Source organism: Filicampus tigris, chromosome 2, assembly GCF_054856515.1.
Source record: "Filicampus tigris isolate MCC_2025a chromosome 2, RoL_Ftig_1.0, whole genome shotgun sequence".
NCBI lineage: Eukaryota > Metazoa > Chordata > Actinopteri > Syngnathiformes > Syngnathidae > Filicampus > Filicampus tigris.
This window is the reverse complement of record NC_141218.1, coordinates 31,677,635-31,699,759: the sequence shown is the minus strand read 5'-3', so window position 1 is coordinate 31,699,759 and position 22,125 is coordinate 31,677,635. Positions and strand designations below refer to the sequence as shown.

At 40.2% G+C, this 22,125-nt stretch overlaps 1 protein-coding gene across 6 annotated transcripts in view; it reads right to left on the bottom strand.

Annotated features, from left to right (window-relative positions):
* The window catches only part of LOC147152048 (centrosome and spindle pole associated protein 1-like), a 30,262-nt gene that overhangs the window by 453 nt on the left and 7,684 nt on the right, over positions 1 to 22,125 (bottom strand). For 4 of the 6 annotated variants that reach the window (XM_086023544.1, XM_086023546.1, XM_086023543.1 and 1 more), the window contains exons 5-28: positions 20,408 to 20,661; positions 20,222 to 20,322; positions 20,011 to 20,111; positions 17,874 to 17,927; positions 15,853 to 16,109; positions 15,572 to 15,690; positions 15,348 to 15,480; positions 14,512 to 14,623; positions 13,496 to 13,534; positions 12,627 to 12,774; positions 12,391 to 12,516; positions 11,750 to 11,863; positions 7,118 to 7,230; positions 6,508 to 6,657; positions 6,298 to 6,423; positions 5,034 to 5,126; positions 4,742 to 4,808; positions 3,467 to 3,593; positions 2,575 to 2,711; positions 2,374 to 2,502; positions 696 to 733; positions 533 to 593; positions 249 to 355; positions 1 to 104 (exon numbers count right to left, since the gene is read on the bottom strand). The exon at positions 1 to 104 is cut by the window's left edge and continues 8 nt beyond it. In XM_086023544.1, the coding sequence (XP_085879670.1) occupies positions 1 to 104; positions 249 to 355; positions 533 to 593; positions 696 to 733; positions 2,374 to 2,502; positions 2,575 to 2,711; positions 3,467 to 3,593; positions 4,742 to 4,808; positions 5,034 to 5,126; positions 6,298 to 6,423; positions 6,508 to 6,657; positions 7,118 to 7,230; positions 11,750 to 11,863; positions 12,391 to 12,516; positions 12,627 to 12,774; positions 13,496 to 13,534; positions 14,512 to 14,623; positions 15,348 to 15,480; positions 15,572 to 15,690; positions 15,853 to 16,109; positions 17,874 to 17,927; positions 20,011 to 20,111; positions 20,222 to 20,322; positions 20,408 to 20,661 (2,810 nt within the window). The remainder of the gene's footprint in view (positions 105 to 248; positions 356 to 532; positions 594 to 695; positions 734 to 2,373; positions 2,503 to 2,574; positions 2,712 to 3,466; positions 3,594 to 4,741; positions 4,809 to 5,033; positions 5,127 to 6,297; positions 6,424 to 6,507; positions 6,658 to 7,117; positions 7,231 to 11,749; positions 11,864 to 12,390; positions 12,517 to 12,626; positions 12,775 to 13,495; positions 13,535 to 14,511; positions 14,624 to 15,347; positions 15,481 to 15,571; positions 15,691 to 15,852; positions 16,110 to 17,873; positions 17,928 to 20,010; positions 20,112 to 20,221; positions 20,323 to 20,407; positions 20,662 to 22,125) is intronic. The other 2 variants (XM_086023548.1, XM_086023547.1) reach the window with 2 other exon arrangements.

The window sequence follows — 22,125 nt, the reverse complement described above, 5'->3', positions numbered from 1 at the left end:
TTGCCACGACGAGGCGGGGACATCTTTTCCTGTCTTTTTTCCTCGACGCTCGACTCCCCTTCTCTCTGCTTTCTGCTACCTGAGTAGGCGGGGTTGTCTAGTTCCTAACCATCAGAGGATGAGAAAGAAAATATTAAGTAATGAATAAGGCTCCTCAATGTAGAGTTATGACAGTGCACATGTCACAGGGACACAGACGAATAACATGGGTGAAGTACGTGGAGTTCAAGTTATGAAAAGGTGAGCACCAGGGAATGCTGGGACTGTTTGGTCAGCCTTCTCCTTTCCCGGGCTGAGAGCGGTGTCTCCTCAGCCTCTGGGGAGCTTGGCACAGGAAAAGCATCTCCCAAGGGGGCTGAACACAAAGAAAAACAGAAAATGTGTCTAACCTAACCACAGGCCAATCTGTATTTATGCCACTCTTTAACAACATGGAGAATACGGACAATAATGCTTTAGAGTAATATTTTTCCCTCTTGAAAACAACATGTTGTTATTTTTGAGTTAATCAGTTCAAGCACAGCTCTCTTACCAAGAAAAGCGCTGTCCGACTCAAGGAGAGATCCTCTTGCATGTCGCCCCGTCACGCTCTCCTGAAACACAGACACCCCCCACTTAACTCCACGCCAAAAGTTTCCAGGAAGTTCACAGGATAAATACTGAGGATGACAAAGCAACCGTTATTTGTCGCTCACCAGATCGTTTTGATGAGTAGGGCATACGTCAAAATAGTCTGAAACACAAAATGTCTATTTTATGGCTTCCACAAGTGTCAAGGACAAATTGATCACATTTACAACTAGAAAAATTGTCTCACTTCTTTCACTTTAGGAAGACAACTGTCAAATCTACAAACTGATTCCACAAATTACAGATGGAACAAAGCCTCACAACCAAGACTGCGTATTTGTGAACAAGCTGCGTATTTGTGAAATACACCGTTTCCAATGCCAAACAAATGCAGTATATCAATCAATCAATCACATTTTATTTATATAGCACTTTTCATATATAAAAATACAACTTTAATTGCCGTAAAACATCCAAAACACAACATAAAAAGATGACCCGTTGCACAAAACAGCAGTATAGTCTAAGAACTAAAATCAGTAAAATAAGATAAGAATAGTCCTCAATCAAAAGAAAAGATAAATTACTTAAAATTAGTTAAAAGCCAAACTAAAAAGGTGTGTCTTGAGCTTTCTCTTAAAAATATCAAAGGTCTCTGCGGACTTGATGTCCTCTGGCAGGCTATTCCAAAGGTGAGGACCAAAATGGCTGAATGCAGCCTCGCCATGCGTTTTGGTCCTCACCCTTGGAATAATTAAAAGGTCGGCGCCAGAGGACCTCAGGATCCGCGAGGGTTGGTATGATAAAAGCAAATCAGATAAATAAGATGGCCCAAGACCATTAACACATTTATAAATTAATAAGGACTCGGTGGGGGACAGGAGGATGTTGGCCAAGCTGTCATCAATGCTGGGCAACCCGGACCACCCCCTCCAGGGCACCCTAACAGCACTCCATAGCACCTTCAGTGACAGACTGTTACACCCTCGCTGTGCAAAGGAGAGATTCCGCCGTTCCTTCTTGCCTTCTGCTGTCAGACTCTTTAACAAGAACATTGTGTAGTCTCTACAAACTGGCGGTCATTAGTGCAATTGTGCAGTCCTGCACCTGAGCTCGTATCGTGCAATACCCAATATTCCCCACTACTGTAATACCGTGCAATACTCAACATTCCCCACTACTGTTAGTCTAGTTTTATTTTTATCCAATGCTGTTCCTTACATTTCACTACAGCACTGCAGCACTGTCACTTAGAGTATTTTTTCCTCTGTACTATGTACAGGCCGAAATGAGTGTTCCTCATATTTTTTATGTAGATGTAGGTTGGTGTGTATACACATGTGTATATACACATGTTACTGCGTATATCTACATAGGTTTGATTCTAAATGTTTGCCGTCAATGTTATACATTAATGGCCACATTATGCCGCCGCCCCTGTGTGACCTATATCTTTGCTACTGTAACAATGAAAATTTCCCCACTGTGGGATCAATAAAGGCATTCTTATTCTTATTCTTATTCTTAAAAGTACCTTAAAATCGATATAAGTATAATATTGGACTTTGTTTTTTTCCAGTTTAACACATTTGAACTAAATTCCCTTCTTCATGGCCATGGCACAGTTGCATGTGGCGTCAACGTCTGCGGCAGATGGTGTGGAAAGGCCTTTCAACATTGCGACTGTTTGTCCATGTGTCCATACCTAACTCTTGAGTCATTCCTGTATTTTTCTTTTTATCACAAGGACTCAAAGTTTACATTATCTACATTTGGAATTAGAAAGAAGCACTGTTCTCTGACCATTCGTGTAGGTGGACCTCTGGCTACTGAGCTTCTGACGTGGATCATTGTAGACCCGCCTCCTCCTGCTGGCCACACCCACTCTCTCCATCCCCTCAATCTCGATGGAGCTGAGCCTGGATTCACAATCTGACATGCACATACAAACCAGTCAGCAGTCAATTCTGGGAAGGATGCAATTAACAGCTAAAGTTTGTCAACCTGTGTAATCGAGCTGAAGCGAGTCATGAATTTGGAGCAGATTACTTGGTCCCATGTTTCTGGAGCGGGGCTTTCGAACCGGAGCCTGGAGCCGCAGCATCGCCATATTGAAAACATCCACTTGTGGACGTCCTTGTCTGTGTTAATGAAGAGAGGAACATTTTATAATCAATTTTAAACTAAAATTTACCAAGCTGTAATAGACAAAACAAATTCAGCCATTTTAGTATTGCTTTATATTATTTTACCATGGCTCATTATTTATTCTAACCAATGACCTCAATGTTTACTGCAAATGACGTTGGTGAGCACTCTAAGTAGTGTTCTTCCGGCTCAGTACGAAATTAGGATAAAGCGGTCTTTATCTAAAAAGTGCATTGCTAGTTCTAATTATATGAATTGCTTTTCACTGTTATTGTTACTACACTGCTACAAAAAAATCCAAAACAAACATTCATCCAACTATTATGAACCGCCTATCTCGTGAGGAGGTGGCGGACGTGCTGGAGCCTATCCCAGCCGTCTTCAGGCAGTAGGCAGGGCACACCCTGAATTGATTGCCAGCCAATCGCAGGGCAAACAAAGACAAACAACCATTCACACTCACAGTCACACTTTGGGACAATTCAAGAGTGTTCAGACATAACATACAAAACTAAGCTATTACTGTTCTATTTGACAAGATACTTGCTCGACTATTTTGTCGCTTTGCGACCTTTCAATGTTCAGATAAGAAATAAAACCGATCTTTTTCACCTAATACCGCATCAGCTGAGAATCAGGTCATTGGCCTCGATTTCTGATCGGATCAGGACATCCATGGACCCTACAATTCATTAAATTGCTTCCAGCTAGGCTGGAACTGACAGATGAGTAAAAGAAGAGGTCTGACCTTCCAGTCATTACGGAGTCCATTTCATCACAACCCCCCTGCTGCAGACGACTCTCAAGTCGCTTTTGCTCAGCGCGTAGCTGCCGACGCAAAGCTGACAGTTCGCTGTACACGTCAAGTTTACTGACTGCAAACAGAAACGATACATAGAATTGTCAATTCTGTGACAACCGCAAAAGAACACAAAATGCACTTTTTTTTTTTTTTCTCCTTCAAACAAAGCGTACATTCTTCTTGTTTAAAATGCTGACAGTGGTTCTGTAAAGACTCAAAAATCAGAGCTTGGTCATTTGAGATCGGTCTCAACTACAGACGGATCTTTTGCATACAGTACCACGGTGGTGAATATGACTGGCTGCTAGAGAGATGACATTTTGGGGCGTGTTTTTTTTTTTGTTCTCCATCTCAGGCTGTCAACGTCATCAAGGGAGGCTTGATCCGTGTTGTTCCTTGTTTTAGTTTGTCACCTTGTGTCTGAAAGTGATTAATTGCCACTAAAATTCATTTGCACATTCCTACTCTTGTCCATTTCAAAGTGTGAAAATATAAACGCGGGCGGCACACAATACTGTATTTCAGTTTTATCAACATCAAATGTCACCTCCGCAAAATCAAACATATAGTGCTTATCGTTTTTTCTATCTTTTTTTTTAAATTACCAGTTAGAGTGAACGCTTTAATTCTGTCCAGCCAGAGATACAGCGGCGTCGCCGTGCGAGTGGGCCGGCCCGTGTGCGTCAATTTCGGATAAATACAAGCCCCGGAGGTCGGCTTGTCGAAATATCAAAGTTGGACTTGGAAAGATTTAAGATCACCGGACTTCCAGCGAGGTGGTCAAATTGCTCATTAATTGTAGGCGTTCCTGAAAACGTTTGTTTTGTACTAATGTCTCCAAAACAAATTGACAAAAGTTAAAATGCAAACCAATATCATTTTCCTGATAAAAAAAAAAAAAAAATTGAGCTTGTTATTGAAAAATAGATCGTGTCAGCTCGGATCCCTTTAACCAATTCATTGAACCTCCAACTACTTGGGACCAGAGTCACCAGACCACTACATGCATGGCCAAATCACTTCGTAATCGTTGATGCATATCATAGAAGCTTCTTTGTGTAAGTGCGCATGTAAGTGAATGAAAGCAGAGTATCAAGGAAAGTTCACATAGATGAAATAGAGGGGCTTTGAATACAGTTCCAAAATATAGCCTAAAGGTCGGATGCAAAGCAGTTAATAGTTTTTTTGCGAATAAAAAAAGCACTGTGTGCGTGTGTGCACCTGCAGCTCGTAGTTGATTCCTACAAGCAGGGACAGGGGGAGACTGGTGACCAGACAAAGATTGCTCCTGAAGACATAAACAGAACAAGTGAAAGGGGTCACATTTTCAACCAGAACGAAAGAAACAATTGAGAAAGAAAGGCATTTCTGTTTTCTAAGTTACAAGATAGAAAACATGTTAGATGGATAAAATGGAAGCAAATTCCTGCTCTGTCCAGACACTGTAGGCAGCCTAGAATCATGTCCACATTCTTACGTTTATATGGTTTGTCTGCGCATGTGTGAGACTCACATGCAGTGGGGCAGTGGAGTGACGGCTCTCAACAATGGTTGACCTGGGACTCCTCTGCTGAGTGGGCACTGGAGCAGATGACTCCCGGTGGACCTAAAGTCACAGGATAAACGATACATACAGAATGACACACGGGGAAAACTAATTGGTAGAACCTTTGGTGACTTTTAATTGCAACACTTTTCAAATATTTCACACTTTTCTTTGACGGCACTTGATACTGTACTCCCAATAGACCCAGTTTATGAACAAAAACGATATAATCAGGATATGCGCACTTTGTTGGCGCAGAAAGAACGGCGAAGTATGTTATGTACACAAGCCGACTAACTGTAAAGGATAGCAAAAATCACTTAAAAAAAAAAAAATCAGTGTTGCCAGAATGGAATGCAACTTTCCGATCCTTATGTGATTACAGAGTGGGAGGATGATGTTCACTGTGGCCAGATGTTCAGCTTTATTTAATGGAGAAACTGCAAGCCCTGTACGTGCGAGCCCTGCTGGGACCATTGTCAACAGAAAGGAGAATAACTTCCTCACAGATAACTCTATTTGCATGGGAGGGCGAGTAATGTAGCCAGCTAGTCTGTTTTATTACATAAAAAGGAACTAAGAAACGGGTGAAATTGTTGTGACGGCGATCTATGTGGAACCGCACCGAAAGGCAACGGAAAGGTGTTGAGGTGTTCTCGCATGCCCAAGGAAAAACGACGAAGGTAAATATCACAAATAATAATACTAACGAATTAAGAGTCTGAGTTATATGGAGCGAGTGTGCACCGAAGCGCATCGCTGAATGAGTTAGCTATTAGTTACTTGCTTCAGCAATAGTAGCAAACTCTGTGGACCATTAGTCCACAATTCCTGACCACTTGCTCAATATTTCAAGACATAGAGGTCAGGTTAAACCAATGCCTGATTATGTATCAGTCCAGTCTGTACATTGAATACCTGGGAGCCACAGGCTCCTCCGATTTTTTTGAAATGGCCTGTTTCGTCTTTGAATTGAGAAAAATGTAAATAAACCCTTTCCACTCCATCCAATTCGTACAGCCGTTTTGTATTTCAAACAGCCATATTGTTTGAAACTACTCAAAAACGACAACTCCATGCTAAAAAAAAAAAAATCTTTTGTGCTACACAGACCCAAGTCTCCCGTTGTTTTGAACCAATAATGCGTGTGCAGCTAATGATGACGTCGAACGAAAATGGGTCTCTTAATCGCAGGCTACAAGGGACCAAGCGGTGACCAGAGTCAACATACCTGAGCATGCTTCTCTTGTTCACGTTTCTTCTGCGCTGCTTTCTCCCTCTCTTCAGTCTTCTTTCTTTCTGCTTCTATCCTCCTCTGTTCTGCCAGGTTAAGCCGTTCCTGTTCCTTGGCCTTTTGCTGTGATGCAGATTTCCCCCAAACCACAAAATAATCCCGAATGAGGTTTTGTGGCATTTTTCCTTTCCACAAAAAGCACCTCACCTCTATCGCCTTCCGTTTCTTCTTCTCTTGTTCTTCTTCATACTCCCTCTTGAGGAGAGCCATTTGCTCTGCCACCTTCCTCTCCAGCTTTTCGTCCTCCAGTCTGTTCCGTTCTCTCTCCTCTGCCTGTTTACGCATCTTCTCCTCAATCTGAAAACAAAGGCAGTTTAAAATCTCATTACCTCAATTACAAATAAGAAAATCAGCTTTAGCGAGGAGGTACACCAGAAATTGGAGGGATGAGGCCAATTTTTGTGAAGGGCAATGGTGGCTGAATTTAGACTATAGCTAAACGCTACAAGGGCAGCCACACAAATTCGGTGCAAGAGAGTCTGGATGATAGTTAAACGACCTGAATATACATCCAAATTTGTATGCAGTGTAGCAAAATTCCACTCACACTTGGTCTTTAAGGTCAAACAACCAAAATTGAATATCAATTCTGATCTTGGAATTTGAAGTAGTAATGTAGTATTTAAAAAAAAAAGAAAAAGAAAAACAACAACATTCTTATTTACATTAGCCTCATTTAGCAGTACAAAAAAAACCTTTCGCAGACAATGTATCTGATGTCATATTCACCCAACATTGCTTCAAAAGATAAGAGTACCTGCTTTTTCAGGTAAGCTTTGTACTGGTCTTGCTCATCAAGTTGCTGCGGGCTAGGCTGGTTGGTAAACACACTGCCCCTGGAAAACTGGGGCGTTTGAACGTCGGTGAAACCTACAAAAGAAAAAGAAAAAAGTCAAGCTGGTAATAGGTCTGAACCATTCATCAAATTCAAATTGACATCATAATGTAGTACAATGCACTTTCAAATCAAAATGGCTGCAATTTTCGGAGGGAACAGCTTCATTTCGGTCAGTAGGTTTTATTTTTTTACATATCGTACATTATTTTATTCATATAGGTTCACCGCTTAACAAATGCAGTCCACATTTACATGTTTTGTGAAACATGAAAAGAAGTGCTAAAGCCACAGATTTGTTTGCATCATTGTTGTAATCTGATTCAATGATTTTTGTTTACATTACACTTGTTTAGTAGAATTTTGTCAGGTTGTTGTGTATGTTGAAAAGGCAGCAAGTCAAATTGGTTAGTCTAATTGAAACAGATAAATCAACTGTTTTTCAAATTAATTCATGGTTCATTTGCCTTTATTTAGCGCAAGCCTCAACTATAAGACCAAACACATGTACCGTATGTATAATAATCTGATATTTATTGTAGTAGATTATTATTTTTTGCTTATGTTTGTTGAAAAAAAAAATGGCTTGAGGACCTTGGAAAAATAATAGCAAAATTGCAACGGCAACAGTGAGGGGGCTAAAAAATTACACAGGTCAACAAAATTTTACTCATTTTTTGGGGGGGGGATCAGAGATGCAAATAAACTTCTCTTGATGAATAATTTTGCACTGATTCCAAATCTGTGTTGGTTTTATCTCCGGTATATCAGGTTTTCATAATATATTTAGTAATATTTATGAATTAAGCGTTACGTTCAGCAACAGGTGGATTTTTTTTCTGAAATGTCATAGCTATAAATTACAACGCTTGGTAAAATCTACATTGCACAAGCTTTTATAGGTCAAACAAACAAAAAAGAACATCTCAAAAACCTGATGTTCTAGGGGGGAAAAGTAACAACAAAAAGACATTTAGGGACATTAAGTCCCTTCTGATTAAAATTTGCTGTTGACCAGTGTCATTATTCCAAATGTTTCAATCATAGTGACCCTTTCTAATTTTACATCACTCCGATTCACAGAACAGAAACATCAACGGCCTCAAATCCAGATTTGAAAAAGTTTAATTTTTGATGGCATCTGTAATTATGTGAACTCAATGAAATGAGGGCAACCGTGCCACTACTTGCCTCCTGTTCCAGTGAAATACTGTCGATACTACTAACGCAGTGAAATACTGTCGATACTACTAACGCAGTAGAGGTTGTGTACTGATATTAAAGGGACGGTGGGGCCGGAATGGCCACGTTTTCACTAACATGTTCATTTGATATATTTTTTGATCAGGAAAATGAAAAAAGTTGTCATTTTCTATTTTATCAATAAATTTGGGAGAAATTAGGAAATAAGTGACTCTATGGATAACGCCCCTTGTTAATGAGCAGAATGGCCGCGCCCCCTACCGTTGTATCCTTGTTCGGCCCGAGTCGCGCGAGGGACTGATTCCAAACTCTCCATTGGAAATCATTGTACTTTCATTGCTTATAACGTCCAAAAACGGCGATCAATTGGCACCAAAATGTATGTGACCATCTCTACTAATGTCCACTTCAACATATCAAAAGGAGTAACCTCTCCGTGGCTGATTTATATGAGAATGAGGAAATGTGGAAGTCAGCAGAGCTACATAGGCTGGAACCAGCGCACACCGCTTCTTTGCTTATAAAACAAAAAAAAAAACATTGCTTCTTTGCTGAACACGATTAGGACGGGCGAGGCATAAACAACAGTCAGGATATTTACAGAAATGAAGTGGAAATGAGACGTGCACATTTATTTGGATGAGGAGTGCCCTAGATTTTCGGTTTACAACGCGCCATCCAATTTGGAAGGCAACAGCCAAAATGGCACATTCCAAAGCGGCCACACTCTCGGCTGTGCAGTCAGCCTCGCTGGAACTTTTCATTCACTGTTCGATGAGGGCTTTTGTCACTCTCAAGCCGCTCAAGATCACCCAAGGGTCTCTAACGAGTGAAATTAAATTCTCAAAAATCTGTCTTAAAAGCATGTGGTTGTTTAAAAAAAACAAAAAAAACTGATGTACAGGAATAGAAGAACATCGAAATTTTGTACATTTGTACTTCTATTTGTAAAATGAAAACCACACATCACTCTTTCCCAGTCTAAGAACTGGAACGTACAACGGCCACAAACACAAGTTAACATGCATGTCCAAAAGTAGTTATGTCCAAAATAATCAGTTTTCTCCATCCATCCATAATCTACTCCAGTAGTCCCCAACCTCTATTTTGGTTCAAGTCTGCAGGTAAGATTTTTATGTTTTGTTTTGTTTTTTGGAGCAGAGTATATACATACATCCTTATTGGGAATATACGTCTTCACCCTTCCCCATCCATGAATGGTTCCGATCGGGCACATATGTCACTGTAAACTCTGTACTACCATGTATACAATTGTCTATACAACTGGTCCCTGGTGTAAAAAAGGATTTCATTGGATGGAATCTGAAATTGTACTATGTTTATTTATCAAAGCCTCTCTCGTTTCCTATTATTTTAATAACCAGTTGACATTTTTTTAGAGTACTGTATAGTAGTAATTCTTTAATGCAGACACAGGTCCATTAAAGCAGAAAGTCTCAAGCCCAAAACGAAAAACATAATAAAACATAAGAAAGTGTACATATTCAAATGTATGTAAAGTATTGCACCAATGCAGTCTAAGATTAGAAGTAAATCAGTAACAGCTTTTCATTGGGCCGACCAGGGCTTCTATTATGTGGTTCTCTGACTTGTATGTGTAGTTGCATCAATAAGCCATAAAAATACGGATGAATTGAGTTCTTAGATACAATCTCTGGTTATCGGTGGAAAGTAGAAACATTTCCAGCTTTGCTAACGGGATTCTCTCCAGCACTTTGGACAAAATGATGGCAATTGGTCGATAATTGTCCATACTATTCTGTTTTCCAGCCTTGTCTTAATTACTGGCACTAACAGTGCAGACATATGATAGAGTTGGGCAAGATACCATCAATAAAAAAAAACAGGCTGAGTCTGACAGATTTGAGATATGCTGCAGTCATGCAATCCGCACCACATGCTTTGGAATCCTCCAGCATGTTAAATAATTGCATTATAGAGATCTGCTGCCCTAAATGTCTTTTCTCCAGTGAATCCAATATGGTCATGATCAATAAGAACTTTATTGCTTTTAACACAATTAAAACTGTTCTAATAATGCTGGGACCCTACCTGAACAATTTTTTCAGGGTTACTAAAACCCTTAATATCTGTAGGCAGTGGAGTCTGGTTATTCATGACCTTGACTTCTTTCGAGAAATTATTGATCGCTCAATTTTTAAGCTTCTTAGCAAGCGAGTCTGCTCTCATGAAGTTCTCATTTTTCTTCATAAAAAGAAATATATTTTAAAATCTCGCATTTGTGAGCTTTTTATGATCTAAGGGCACACCCTGTCTCACTGTGCCTCATTTGACATGAGTGTGAAGGCGTCTCTAGCAGCAGCATGTTTCTCAGCCACAAACTCTTTGCACCCAGCCCTGATGCTGGGTACTTGCATTTGCGTTTATGACAAGGTGCAGTGGAAGAATTTCAACAGCTAACAATCTCATCATGCAGGGATGGCACGGAGACTCTCCGCATGATGTGCAACCTTACAGCTCACTCAATCTAAGCACATTAATTAAGGCCTCCTTAGGCATTAGAAGGCTGTCAGCCTAGTGTAATCAGCCATACCTGTATACTATTTGCTCAGTTTTAATCAATCCAATTAACTTAAAGGAATCAATCAACCCAAACATGTTTTTTTCAAGAATAGGTTCCCAGCAGGCCCACTAGTTGAAACATGGCATTCTGATTAATATTGTGTTTGTGGAATATGAGTTAAGCAGCAAAATCCACCCCTTTTTAGCCATCACAGGGAGCGGCCATTTTGTCACTTCTGTCAACTGAAAATGACATCACAACTACCCATTTTCAGGCGACAGAAGTGACAAAATGTGGGACACCAACCCACTATGACATCTCGGTGCTAGCAGAATATAATGGAATAAATGGGTAATGGCTCTCACTTCTGAAAAACTGTTACTTTGTCAAATATACGAAGTAGAAATGATTTTTTTTTTCTCCATGCATTATTTTTTGCATAATGTATAATTACTTAAGATTTCATTTGGCATTTTCAGAAATTACTTCACACTTGGTCTTTAAGTGGACTGTTCAATTTGTCCAGATCTTGTTTGGCCAACCAAGTTTCTTGACTTGGCACAGAATGTCACACTCACCAATCAGTGCCTCCACCACCTAACGACTTGACCTGTCTGTGGCGGTGTGTCCTACTCACAACCCGCCAGTGTTGTATGAAACAATCTGTATGTAGTTTTAATGTATTGCAAGCATGGTCACACTGTCATTTTCTTCTCAGTTTGGAGAGGAAGGCTATAGCGTCTGAAGAGTATTACCAACACCCGTTATAGCACAGTTGTCATGGATACTTGTCTCTGCTACAGTACCAGAGATCCTGTCATTGGGATCATCAGCTGGGCATGCTGCAACCTCAACTGGGCCTCTCTGCTGCTGCTCTGGCTTACTGTGAGCATCTTCGACTAACTTGTCTATCTGGTGGCCTGCAGAATGAAAGGAGCTTCAAAATACTGGTTACATGATTTTGGTTGTTTTCTAAGTCAAGTGAGTGAATTTGGAATTCAGATTTAGAAGAACAAAAAGACAGCACAATTTCTACATTTGTGCTTCTATGCGGTATGTAAAACGATGACAACTTCAACATTAGTGTTCTGTTAAAATAGGAGTTAAAACAACACCACCACTGCTACCAATATATGTTAAGTAATGATGCATCTCCAGGGCTCCAGATGAAGGTTTTGGTTTTTGCTAGGATTACAGTGGCCTCTAACCTGAGGTTTTGTGGTCGCAAGTAGAAAACCTTAGGGGCCTATACTGTAAATTGACTTGCTAAATGTTAGATGTCCAAAAATAATTTTGACAGTTCCGCATCAATTCGAGAGCTAGAGAGACAGGGACAAAGACTGGCCGAGATAGTCAGGATAGCGAAAGTAGAAGATTTCAGTTAAGGATTATGAACTACCGGTATATGCGCTCCAGCTATCATGGATCCTTCATATTGATACAGTACCAGAGATCCTGTCGTTGGAGTCGGGGGGCTCAATTGGGCAGGTGGCCATCACAGCTGGGGCTCTCTGTTGCCCCATTGGGTTACTGTGGGCCTCTTCATTCAACTTGTGCATCTGCTTGAGGTCAGCTGACCACGGGAAAACAGAGGCTTACTATTAGATGCACACAAAAGAGTGTAGTGTGGTTATCAAATTGGATATTCTTAGGCAAAGCTTTGAGGGTGTCAGTATGACACACCAATGAGATTTCCTGTACTATCTTTGAGTGGGGCTCCACCTCCACCTCTCCCCCAAGGCTGATGCCTCTTCATGTCGGCCTCAAGCTTGGCCTCGTAACGCTCCCGCTCCTCCCTCTCGACGCGCTTCCGCTCTTGTTGCTCCTGAATCTTCAAAATAAACAGTGCTTTTGTCAGATGGGGATCCCGCAGTGCTCCTTATGCTCAAACCAGCGACGCTTCTTTGATTTGACGCTTCATTTTTTTTTTCTATCCCAGCTGAACAAATAGACCATACATTAAATTTACTACCATAGTAGCAACAGAACTACAGCACATAATACAATTTGGAGTCATATTGCCTTTCCTCCCGGGTAGTTTACTATGTCTGACTAAAATTTTTTGGGCTGCGATTTTTTTCCCCACAAAGATTAAATTTAAGATACTGTCCATATAATCGTCAAATAATGGCTAGATACAATATTTAACGCTACCGTAACAGAAGTACCACCGGACAACAGAAGTCAATTTTTGTGCTGAATACTGCGGCAAAATGGGTGCCAGCTACACCAAACACAAATACGGTATCCTCTTTTTGTTAACAGGACCCAGAAAATACCCCAATAATGCATTTAAAGTCAAATAACTGGCTTTTTGAAAGGACCTTCAAGTTTACTGTATGTACATGGGAGAACACTCTTGAAGGATAAAACATGCTCTCAGGCAGGAATAGGATCCTACAACACAGAAGATGAGAGGCACTACAGAGAAGACAAAGGAGGATAGGAATAGTGTTGGTGTGGCACGGGGGCATTTAACATCTGACAGTCTAACAAACACCTAATGATCACATGTCTTTAGAACTGGGGATTAGCTCGTCAATCTTTTTTACCTTGTTCAATAGCATGCTGCTCCTTTCTCTGGCATCGTTCTGCCAACATATTGCAAACTAAGATGTAATGAATGAATCTCAACCTCTTCAAACTTCTCTTTAAAACCACTTCACATTTTCATAAAGTATGTGCAGGTTATATACAATAATTCCCGTGTTAAAACACTACAGCACAAGTTTGTTTGAGCGAAATTTATATCAATAAATAAAACATGGGCAGAACTCCATGTTTCATCAACAGAGATTTGAATTGCCGTGACTTCTCCATGATGTTCAGGCTGATGAGATTATTTTAATAATCGATTAATCGGCGTATAGAAAAAAAAAAGGGTTATTTCAAATTAACAATTCAGAAAATGCACAAACATAAATTGATGATGATTCAGTTGCTGGTTTGGTCCATAACATTCGTCCCAAAAAATGTTAGTCAAGTCAAATGTATTTTTAAATCCCTTAATCACAGAAAAGTCTCAAGGAGATATATTAACAACATCCGATGATATTAACCCCAGGAAGGCAAGGAAAATCTAAAAAAAAAAAAAAAAAAATAATAATAATCTGGGAAAAATGAGAAACCTTGAGAAGGGGCCGCAGATGGGGGAGTCCCCCTTCCAGGTTGACTGCATTGGACGCCGAGTGGGCAACATTTAACACAATATGGTGCTGCTCCAGAACACTGCTCTCCATAATTATTGGCACCCCTGGTTAAGATGTGTTCTTTAGCTTCTAATAAATTCATTTTCCCTAAATATAAGAACAAAATTGAGAGTAAAAAAAAAAGGGGGAAAAAAAAATGCCAACCTTCGCTGGGTGCACACACACTTGCAAACCTTGGCCACTCAATGAGATACGGCCTAAATACACACCTTATTCATCCCCGAGTTAAATTAAATGGTTACAGCAGCAATATTCACAATTTCACCAAAGGCACAATGACAACAGAAATGAAAAGAATCAGTGTATTGTTTTTGTGGAAAGGTTCAAAGAAAACTAATTATTTCTACAGTAGCCCTTACCTGTTTTTTCAGGGCTTCTCCATAGTTCAAAGTCCTTTCCCTGGTTGATCTGGGTCTCTCTGAAAGGAAAAGCCCAGTATGGGGGGCTGTTGTAACGGTATCAGTATTGGGCCTGCCAGGAAGAGAGAAAAAATTAAAATTACACCGTAAAGGTCATTTTGTTATTTTGTCATTTTATTGCTCTACCATTTAACTTGTTGATCTAAAGTAATGAGAATTTCCAAGAGTTAATAACATGGTACTTAATGTTGTCTTAAGTCAAATGCACACTTCTTGATACTAGAGGTGCAATAACTAAATCGACAAGTGATCAATGATCAAATTAATCAAAAATTATTTTTGATAACTAATAAATCATTTAGTTACTTTTTTCATTTAAAATTGTCCAACTACTCACAAGTCCCGCTTCTCAATAGTAAATATCTGAGTCTATAATCCCCCATGAAAATGGACTGATTTTCTTTGTGTTGAATCAAAATAATACATTTGCTTTTAATACAGAAAACAATGAAGATTTTTGCCGATTTTCTGATTTTCTGTTACGGACCAAACCGGTAACTGCCTCATAATTTATGTCTGTGGATTTTCCACACATTCAATTCCAACTAATGTAATGTTTTTGAATAAAGGAATAGTAAAGTCTTTTTTTTGTCTGATTCATCAATTAATCAACAAAATATTCAACAGATTGATTATTAAAATCCTTAGTTGCAACCCTAGTTGATAATCATCTATTTCAATAATAAAAGATGACAGTATTGTCAAAAGCACATCAATATGATGTTGATTTGGTTCTCCTGCTAAACTGACTCAAATAGAGAAGCGAGGATATTTACTGTGGTGAGGACTCCGGTAAACTGCTTCCGCTTTGGGGGCTTGTGTCACCAAGCTGACTGTGCACAGCTCCACCCGGTGGCATGTTATAGTAAGACAGGGGAAGTCCCACAGCAGGGTAGGGCAAATGACCATCTATAGAGGGAGATAATAGTCCAATGCTGAAAGTTGACTGTGGCTGAGATGAGAGAGTGGCTCCTATTCTACAGAAGAGTTTAGTACTCACAGTAGGCAAAGTTTGGGTCGAGCAGGTTTCTATTGCTGTAATTGTAATGGGGCTCTCGATAGGGACCACTGCAGGCTTCATTGACTATGTGAGCGGGATGAGGAGGGAGCAAAGGAATTCTGAAGAATGATACAAAGTGGAATAAATCCTTTTGTCATGTTGTAATGATTTAGATATGAAGCAATGGGCCGGTCGAACTAAAAACAAAACTTAAAAAAAAAAATGAAAGAAATCTGAGAGTATCTCAAAGAAATTAGCACAAAATACATCTGAACGTATACCTGGAAGTGTCCATAGCTCTGGGGAAGGAGAGGCCAACAGGCTGCCTATCAGGAGTTAGCCCACCTCCATAGCACTCCAACAATGGAGCCTGGAAGGCGACATGGGGCTGACTGGGTGGAGGCATCAGCCTGTCTCGAACAGCAGTCCTGTCATCATTCGGTAAACTGGATGATGCTTCGCTCTGTCCCAACATGGAATGCCCCAACAGCCGAGACTCTTTTCTCTTGTTCAGTCCGAACTGCCTGATTCGGTTGGGCTAATGTGTGGGGACAGACAAACAACACATTTGCTACGAATGAGAACATCACCCACCAGCTCATGTTAGGTATAAGCATAGGCGATCTGCCCAGTATTGACCGACAGTTTTCAAAATTGTCAACATGTAATCAATCCAATTTGATAGTTCTCCAAAACAAGCATTGATTTGTTTGTCAAGCTAGGTTTGGTTGCTACTTTCTATTGGATCATGTTAAAATGCTTGTACAAACCTAAAGTCTGTGTTTCTTTGTGTAGCTTTGGTATGTCATGGACATTGTCTTTCCCCTCCTTTGTGTCCTGAAGCCCCTCTTTTCAAAGTCTCATTTGCCCTGACACATCTCACTTGAGTTCTCGGTGAATCACCTTGACAGGGGCTTGCTATTAAAGCTTTGTGACATGAGATGAAAATGTCATTTAAAAGCTTTGTGACATGGAGCTGAGGACCGAACACTACATGTCCTTTACGTTGCCCACTATGTTCACAGTTCCGCAGGATATGATGCCCGATTAATCTTATCGTTTTGTGTGGGCATTCACGTCACTAAAACAAAATGTGACTTCTAACGGGAACGGAATGCGTCCGTGAAGTGAAATGCAAGTGCACAGAACACGTCACATGTTGTTCACGCCAGTAAATATAGCTACATTTGTGGCGATTTCAAGGCTTTTGTGCTCCGAATGATTGCTGCCCCATATCTTTATCAGTGCCAAAGCATTTTCTTTTTGTCACCGACTGTTCTCTGCTCCTGTGTCCACCACTGCTTTCCGCACTCTCTGTTTCATCAAACAATTGTGACATTATTGCCTTTTGATGACGTAGAGGTTGGATGAACGCGATCTGAATGTCCAGACTGCAGTCGCGTCAGATACAAACAGTATTTGATTGATTATTTGATATCCACATACAAAAGAGGCCTGGGTTGGATTATAAATACCGGTACATTTGAATTTTACTGTTCACACCTTGACATGAAAAAAACAAAACAAAATCAGATACATGTCATATTGGTTAAAAGAAAAAGTGAATTGACCTGCAGTATGAACATGTATCACAATTCTAGATTTTCATTCATTAAACTCAATAAATTGGAAAACAAAAACAAAACCTTAGATTAAAAGAAATAACTAAAAATTGACACCGGCCCACACAAATATGGTCCCTGATCAATTCTTTTGCACTACCAGAGCTGGGCAGTCCGTCCCGGGGCCGGATGCCCATTTTTGGGGCGGGGGCGGGGGCTGACAAATTTTTAAAAAGGGCTGGACTAAGCATGGCCGGAAGTGGATTTTAGATCATATGACATACAGTTTCCCACATGGAGCTGAGGATGCACCACACAGCTCGTTGCTGCTGCAACGCAAACTAGTTTGCGTTTCTCCTGCCAAACTGGAAACAATTTTCTTGTTGACTCAGCCTGCAAGATTGTATGAACTGTGCATAATGTGAAGTAAAACGGAGAGGATCATATGATTGGTTTGATCATTGATTTTACAGTAAACTAGAGCTGGGAGTGACAAATAACATGAAGCAAGAGCAATTTACCTCTTATTTGGAGCATAATTTGATATCTGTCAAACTGTACAGATACACAATAATAAAAAAAAAGGTACAAGTACCCCTTAAATTTAGATGAGAACACATTGAGTTAATTTGCCTCCTACATCGCAGGACCTGTGATGTCACTATTGCAGACAAGCACATTGTGAGGACAATGCTGAAACGATACATCGTGCAGCCCAACATCAGGTAATGTATGCTGACCTGTTTCTCTGGATCGTTTGCCCCTGTTGCAGCAACTTTTAGCTCCAAATCTTTCTCCCTGTACAAAGAATACAACATGTTTAAACATAATACTTTAGAGGTGCAACAATAAATCGGAAAACAATTGTCAAATTAAACAACTATTTTGGTAACCCATTCATCATTTAGAACCATTTTTTTAAACTTAAAAATTGTCCAAATTCTCTGATTTCAGACTTTTTTTCTGGGGGAACCCTTACCTGGTTCTTAATGCTCGCTATGCTAACAGTAACTACCAGATGACTATTCTCCGTTGAACTATTTAATGGATGTCAGAAATCTCAAGACACAGCTGTGGACCTCTCTCTGTGAGATTGCGGAAGAATCCTTGCCTCGTCAAAATGGTTCCTATTCTTTATACTCCCTTGGACGCCCACCCTCGGGAAGGGCAACTCTCCCCATGTGATTATGTGTAACCTCACGGCCTTAACTGAAATCAGCGTCAGAAAACAGGTCAGCCGTGATTGGTCGTAACCTGAACCCTGAGCAGTTGTGATGTCATTTTCAGTCGACAGAGGTGACAAAATGGTCGCCCCAGAGATAGCTAAAAATGGGTGGATTCACTTTTATTCCACAACGAATATTTATCAGAATGCCTTGTTTCAACTAGTGGGCTTGCATAGAGCATATTCTTGAAAAAAAAACTGTTAGGGTTAGGGATGGGAATTTCGATTAATTTGCCCGCCGGCTAGTCTAAAATTTTATTTATGCGACAAGTCGACTAGTCTATAAGCAAGAAAACTTGAAATTTAATACATATTGAAGTCAAAGTTTAAAATGCAAATGTTTTGTGTATTTACAGTTGGGGCTATTTTAGCCCAAACATTAAGGACAGTTTGTTAATTTAAATTATATTGATGTAACAACAACTGACTGAATAAAAGTGAACAATTGAAAGAGAAATACTATATTTGCCAATGCAATGCATGGCATTTATTATGAATAATGTAATGAGTAATGGTACCGACTCCCAGTCCAGCAGGGTCTCATCGGCCATATGTTGGGTGCATTATCATGCACACAGGCCACGGCTTTATTTTCTAGTGACCACGTACCCATCACACTCCGCAGGAGAGCAGCCAAGTTTTCAGCTGTGTGTCTTTCCTCCAAGGCGCATGACGCACACAACTGCGGAGATGTCCTTCGTCCACATACGTTATACACGTAATAGTCATGTAAGATTCGGTGGCTATGGACGTCCATCCGTCTGTAGTTAAGGCATTGGCCACATAGCTGACCCGCTCAAGCGCTCGTAGTATCTCCTCTTTCATTTGGTCATGGCTACTCTCGAGTTGGGGCGTTATTGTTTTGCGACTTGGCACCGCGTACTCAGACTCGATATACAGCATTAATTTTTCGAACCGTCTGCCCTCAAGCAATTCTCTCTCTTGGTGCTCAGCTTGTTGACAGAGGCAGAGGCGTGAGGAACAAGATGCGTGATACAGCGAACGTAGCGTTTAACCGACTAGTAAAATACTAAACGTTTAATAAGTCGTAGACGGTTAAACGGTTAAACGACTAGTTGCGCACATCCCTAGTTAGGGTTGACTTCCCTTTCAATGAATGCAACAAATTAATACAGCCCACAACAAAAACAACTATCTAGTATTTCGTATGACTTTTATGGACAGCAACATGTCTGCTAGGCCAGGAATGAACAAGTTGTCCGTTTTTTTTCTTGGGGTCTACTTATTTGTGCAACACGTTTAATAAAATTGTTAAGAAAATGATTTTTTTGTGTGTACAAATGAACAAATCTTGTTTGCATTCAATGGCCCACACTTGTGGGAGAATTTTGTAGTATAGTATCCCACAGAAAATTTTGATTCTGAAAGGAAACTAAAGCTGTTCTTACAAACCTGTTGGGGTAAACTCATTTATGTTGGGCACTGTGTGTGTGTGTGTGGGGGGGGGGGGGGGTATATACACATCCGGCTGAGCGTCTTGGCTCACACATATACGGTCCAACAAGCATTATGCCAACAACCTCCTCTTCCTCCAGTTTTCCAAAAATTTCAAATTCCGTGTTACATGTGAGCGCATTTTGGTTGTGTGAAGATTATGTCATAAATCAGTCAAAACCAAGATTAGTGAAGACTTGCCTCTTTTTGTTTCTGTGTTGTTCAGCTATTTGTTCCTGCAGCTCCACTCTGTAGCGCTCTTTCCTCCTTTGTAAAGTTTCATCAGTATCAATTTCTCCTGAAAAAAGGGTTTGTTCCGAGTATTTTGTTCAGAATAGTCTACTGAAAGTCAAAAGGCAACTTGTTGGCAAAGGTTAAAGTTAATAGAGTTCTGCAAGTCCTTTTTACCAATTAAGAGGCCAGTAGAAAATTCAGCTTCAGCAGATTTGTTCAGTGCTCTTGATCGTCTGCCTTGGATGATAAAACCTGAAGGAATTTCACTCCCCTCCCTGGGAAAAAGCAAAAACTTGATTAAAAGATGGACACAAAACATACATAAAAAGAAACAGTCAAAAAGTTGTGATTAATAACTACCTGCCCTCCTCTATTTTGGATTGTGTCTTCTCGTAACTGCCGTCCAACCCCATTTGCCTGCTACCTCTGACCTCTGTTAGCTTTTCCTCTGTGTACTGCTCCTCCACTGACTGCTGCTTCAAAGGCATCTCTTGTCTGACCTGGCGCCTGGGACTCTCAGGAGGAGAAAGAGCTCTGTGAGACTCCTTATGGGCTTCTGTCAGAGTGCCTACATCCCTCCGTGAAGGGGGACGCTGTCTGAGGACACCATTTTGCTAGAGAACGAGGGATGTAAAGTTTCATTTCATTAACATTTTTACAATGATACAAAACTCACCATTTAAATTCTTCCACGTTTGTTTTTATGCGGAAGCTCGTCTGTTCCATCGTTCCGGTATAAATAAATATCAAAGTCTGGGTGAGTACTTTGCCACATTAACAGCCACCTAACTTAACTAGCACTCTTTGCTTTATATATGACGTCTTCCCATTCAACTCACTCCCATTCACTGAGGCATTCACAACCCGCATTTTGGAATCTGAGACTGCGCGCTTGTCATCCAGTGTTTTATGTTGAATTACAATTACTGTTAAGTATTACTGTTGCAAAACAAAATATGTATATGGCCGTTTGGGCCTCCAAGGACCGCTATCTTAAAACGCAGAAACGGATGTATCGTGTGTCACAGTCTGATCACTTGGCTTATTTGTGTCACATAGGCAAATGCTTGTGATTTAATATTTGCATTATCTTTAAAGGCAAATGCTTGTGATTTAATATTTGCATTATCTTTAAAGAGGAAGGCAACCCAAACATGTTTATTTCCATAATATGGAAAAAACACGGCATTCTGATTAATATTGCGTTTGTGGAATATGAGAAATCCACCTGTTTTTAGCTAGCTCAGCGGGCAGCCATTCTGTCACTTCTGTCGACATTGGATGACATCGAAGTTGCTCAGGCCTCAGATAACGACCAATCACGTCTCACCCGTTTTCTGAAGCTGAGCCACGATTGGTCGTTATCTGAGACCTGAGCAGTTGTGATTTCAGTCATTTTCAGTCGACAGAAGTGACAAAATGGCCGCCCCCTGAGATGGCTAAAAGAGGGCGCATTTTGCTGCTTAACTTATACTCCACAAACGCAATATTAATCAGAAGGCCGTGTTTCAACTAGAGGGCCTGCATAGCACATATTCTGGAAAAAAATATGTTTTGGTTGACTTCTTTAACACACTCAACCTTTGTGGTTCAAACGGTTAGGGGTCATAACGGGATCATGACATTAAACGTCTCGCGTTCGGAGAGACGCAAGGTGCATTCAAATACAGTCGGACATTTCAAACTCAAACAAACAAAGTACCTCAATGCAGCAAATGTTAACAGCTTCAAATATCTAAATAATTTTGGCTTTCTATCAATCTATATAAGCTGATATATAAGAATGATGATGGGGTGAAGTTATTTTGCCATTTTTAATCACAATCAATGGTCCATGTATCACGATTGTATGTTACAATATCTAATCAAACTACAAGGCCTCCATCCTTCACTCTATTGGTTGGGATGCCAAACATTTAATATTGAATGACATTTTACACTCCACAAAGTCTTAAATAACAACAAGTCTTTTGCTAACCAAAGACTTTTGTAAAGTTTAGGATATAAATAGAAATGTAGAAATGCTTGTAAAAATGTTTGTTTTTCATGTTCAATTGTTCTATAGTGTTTAAGAATGT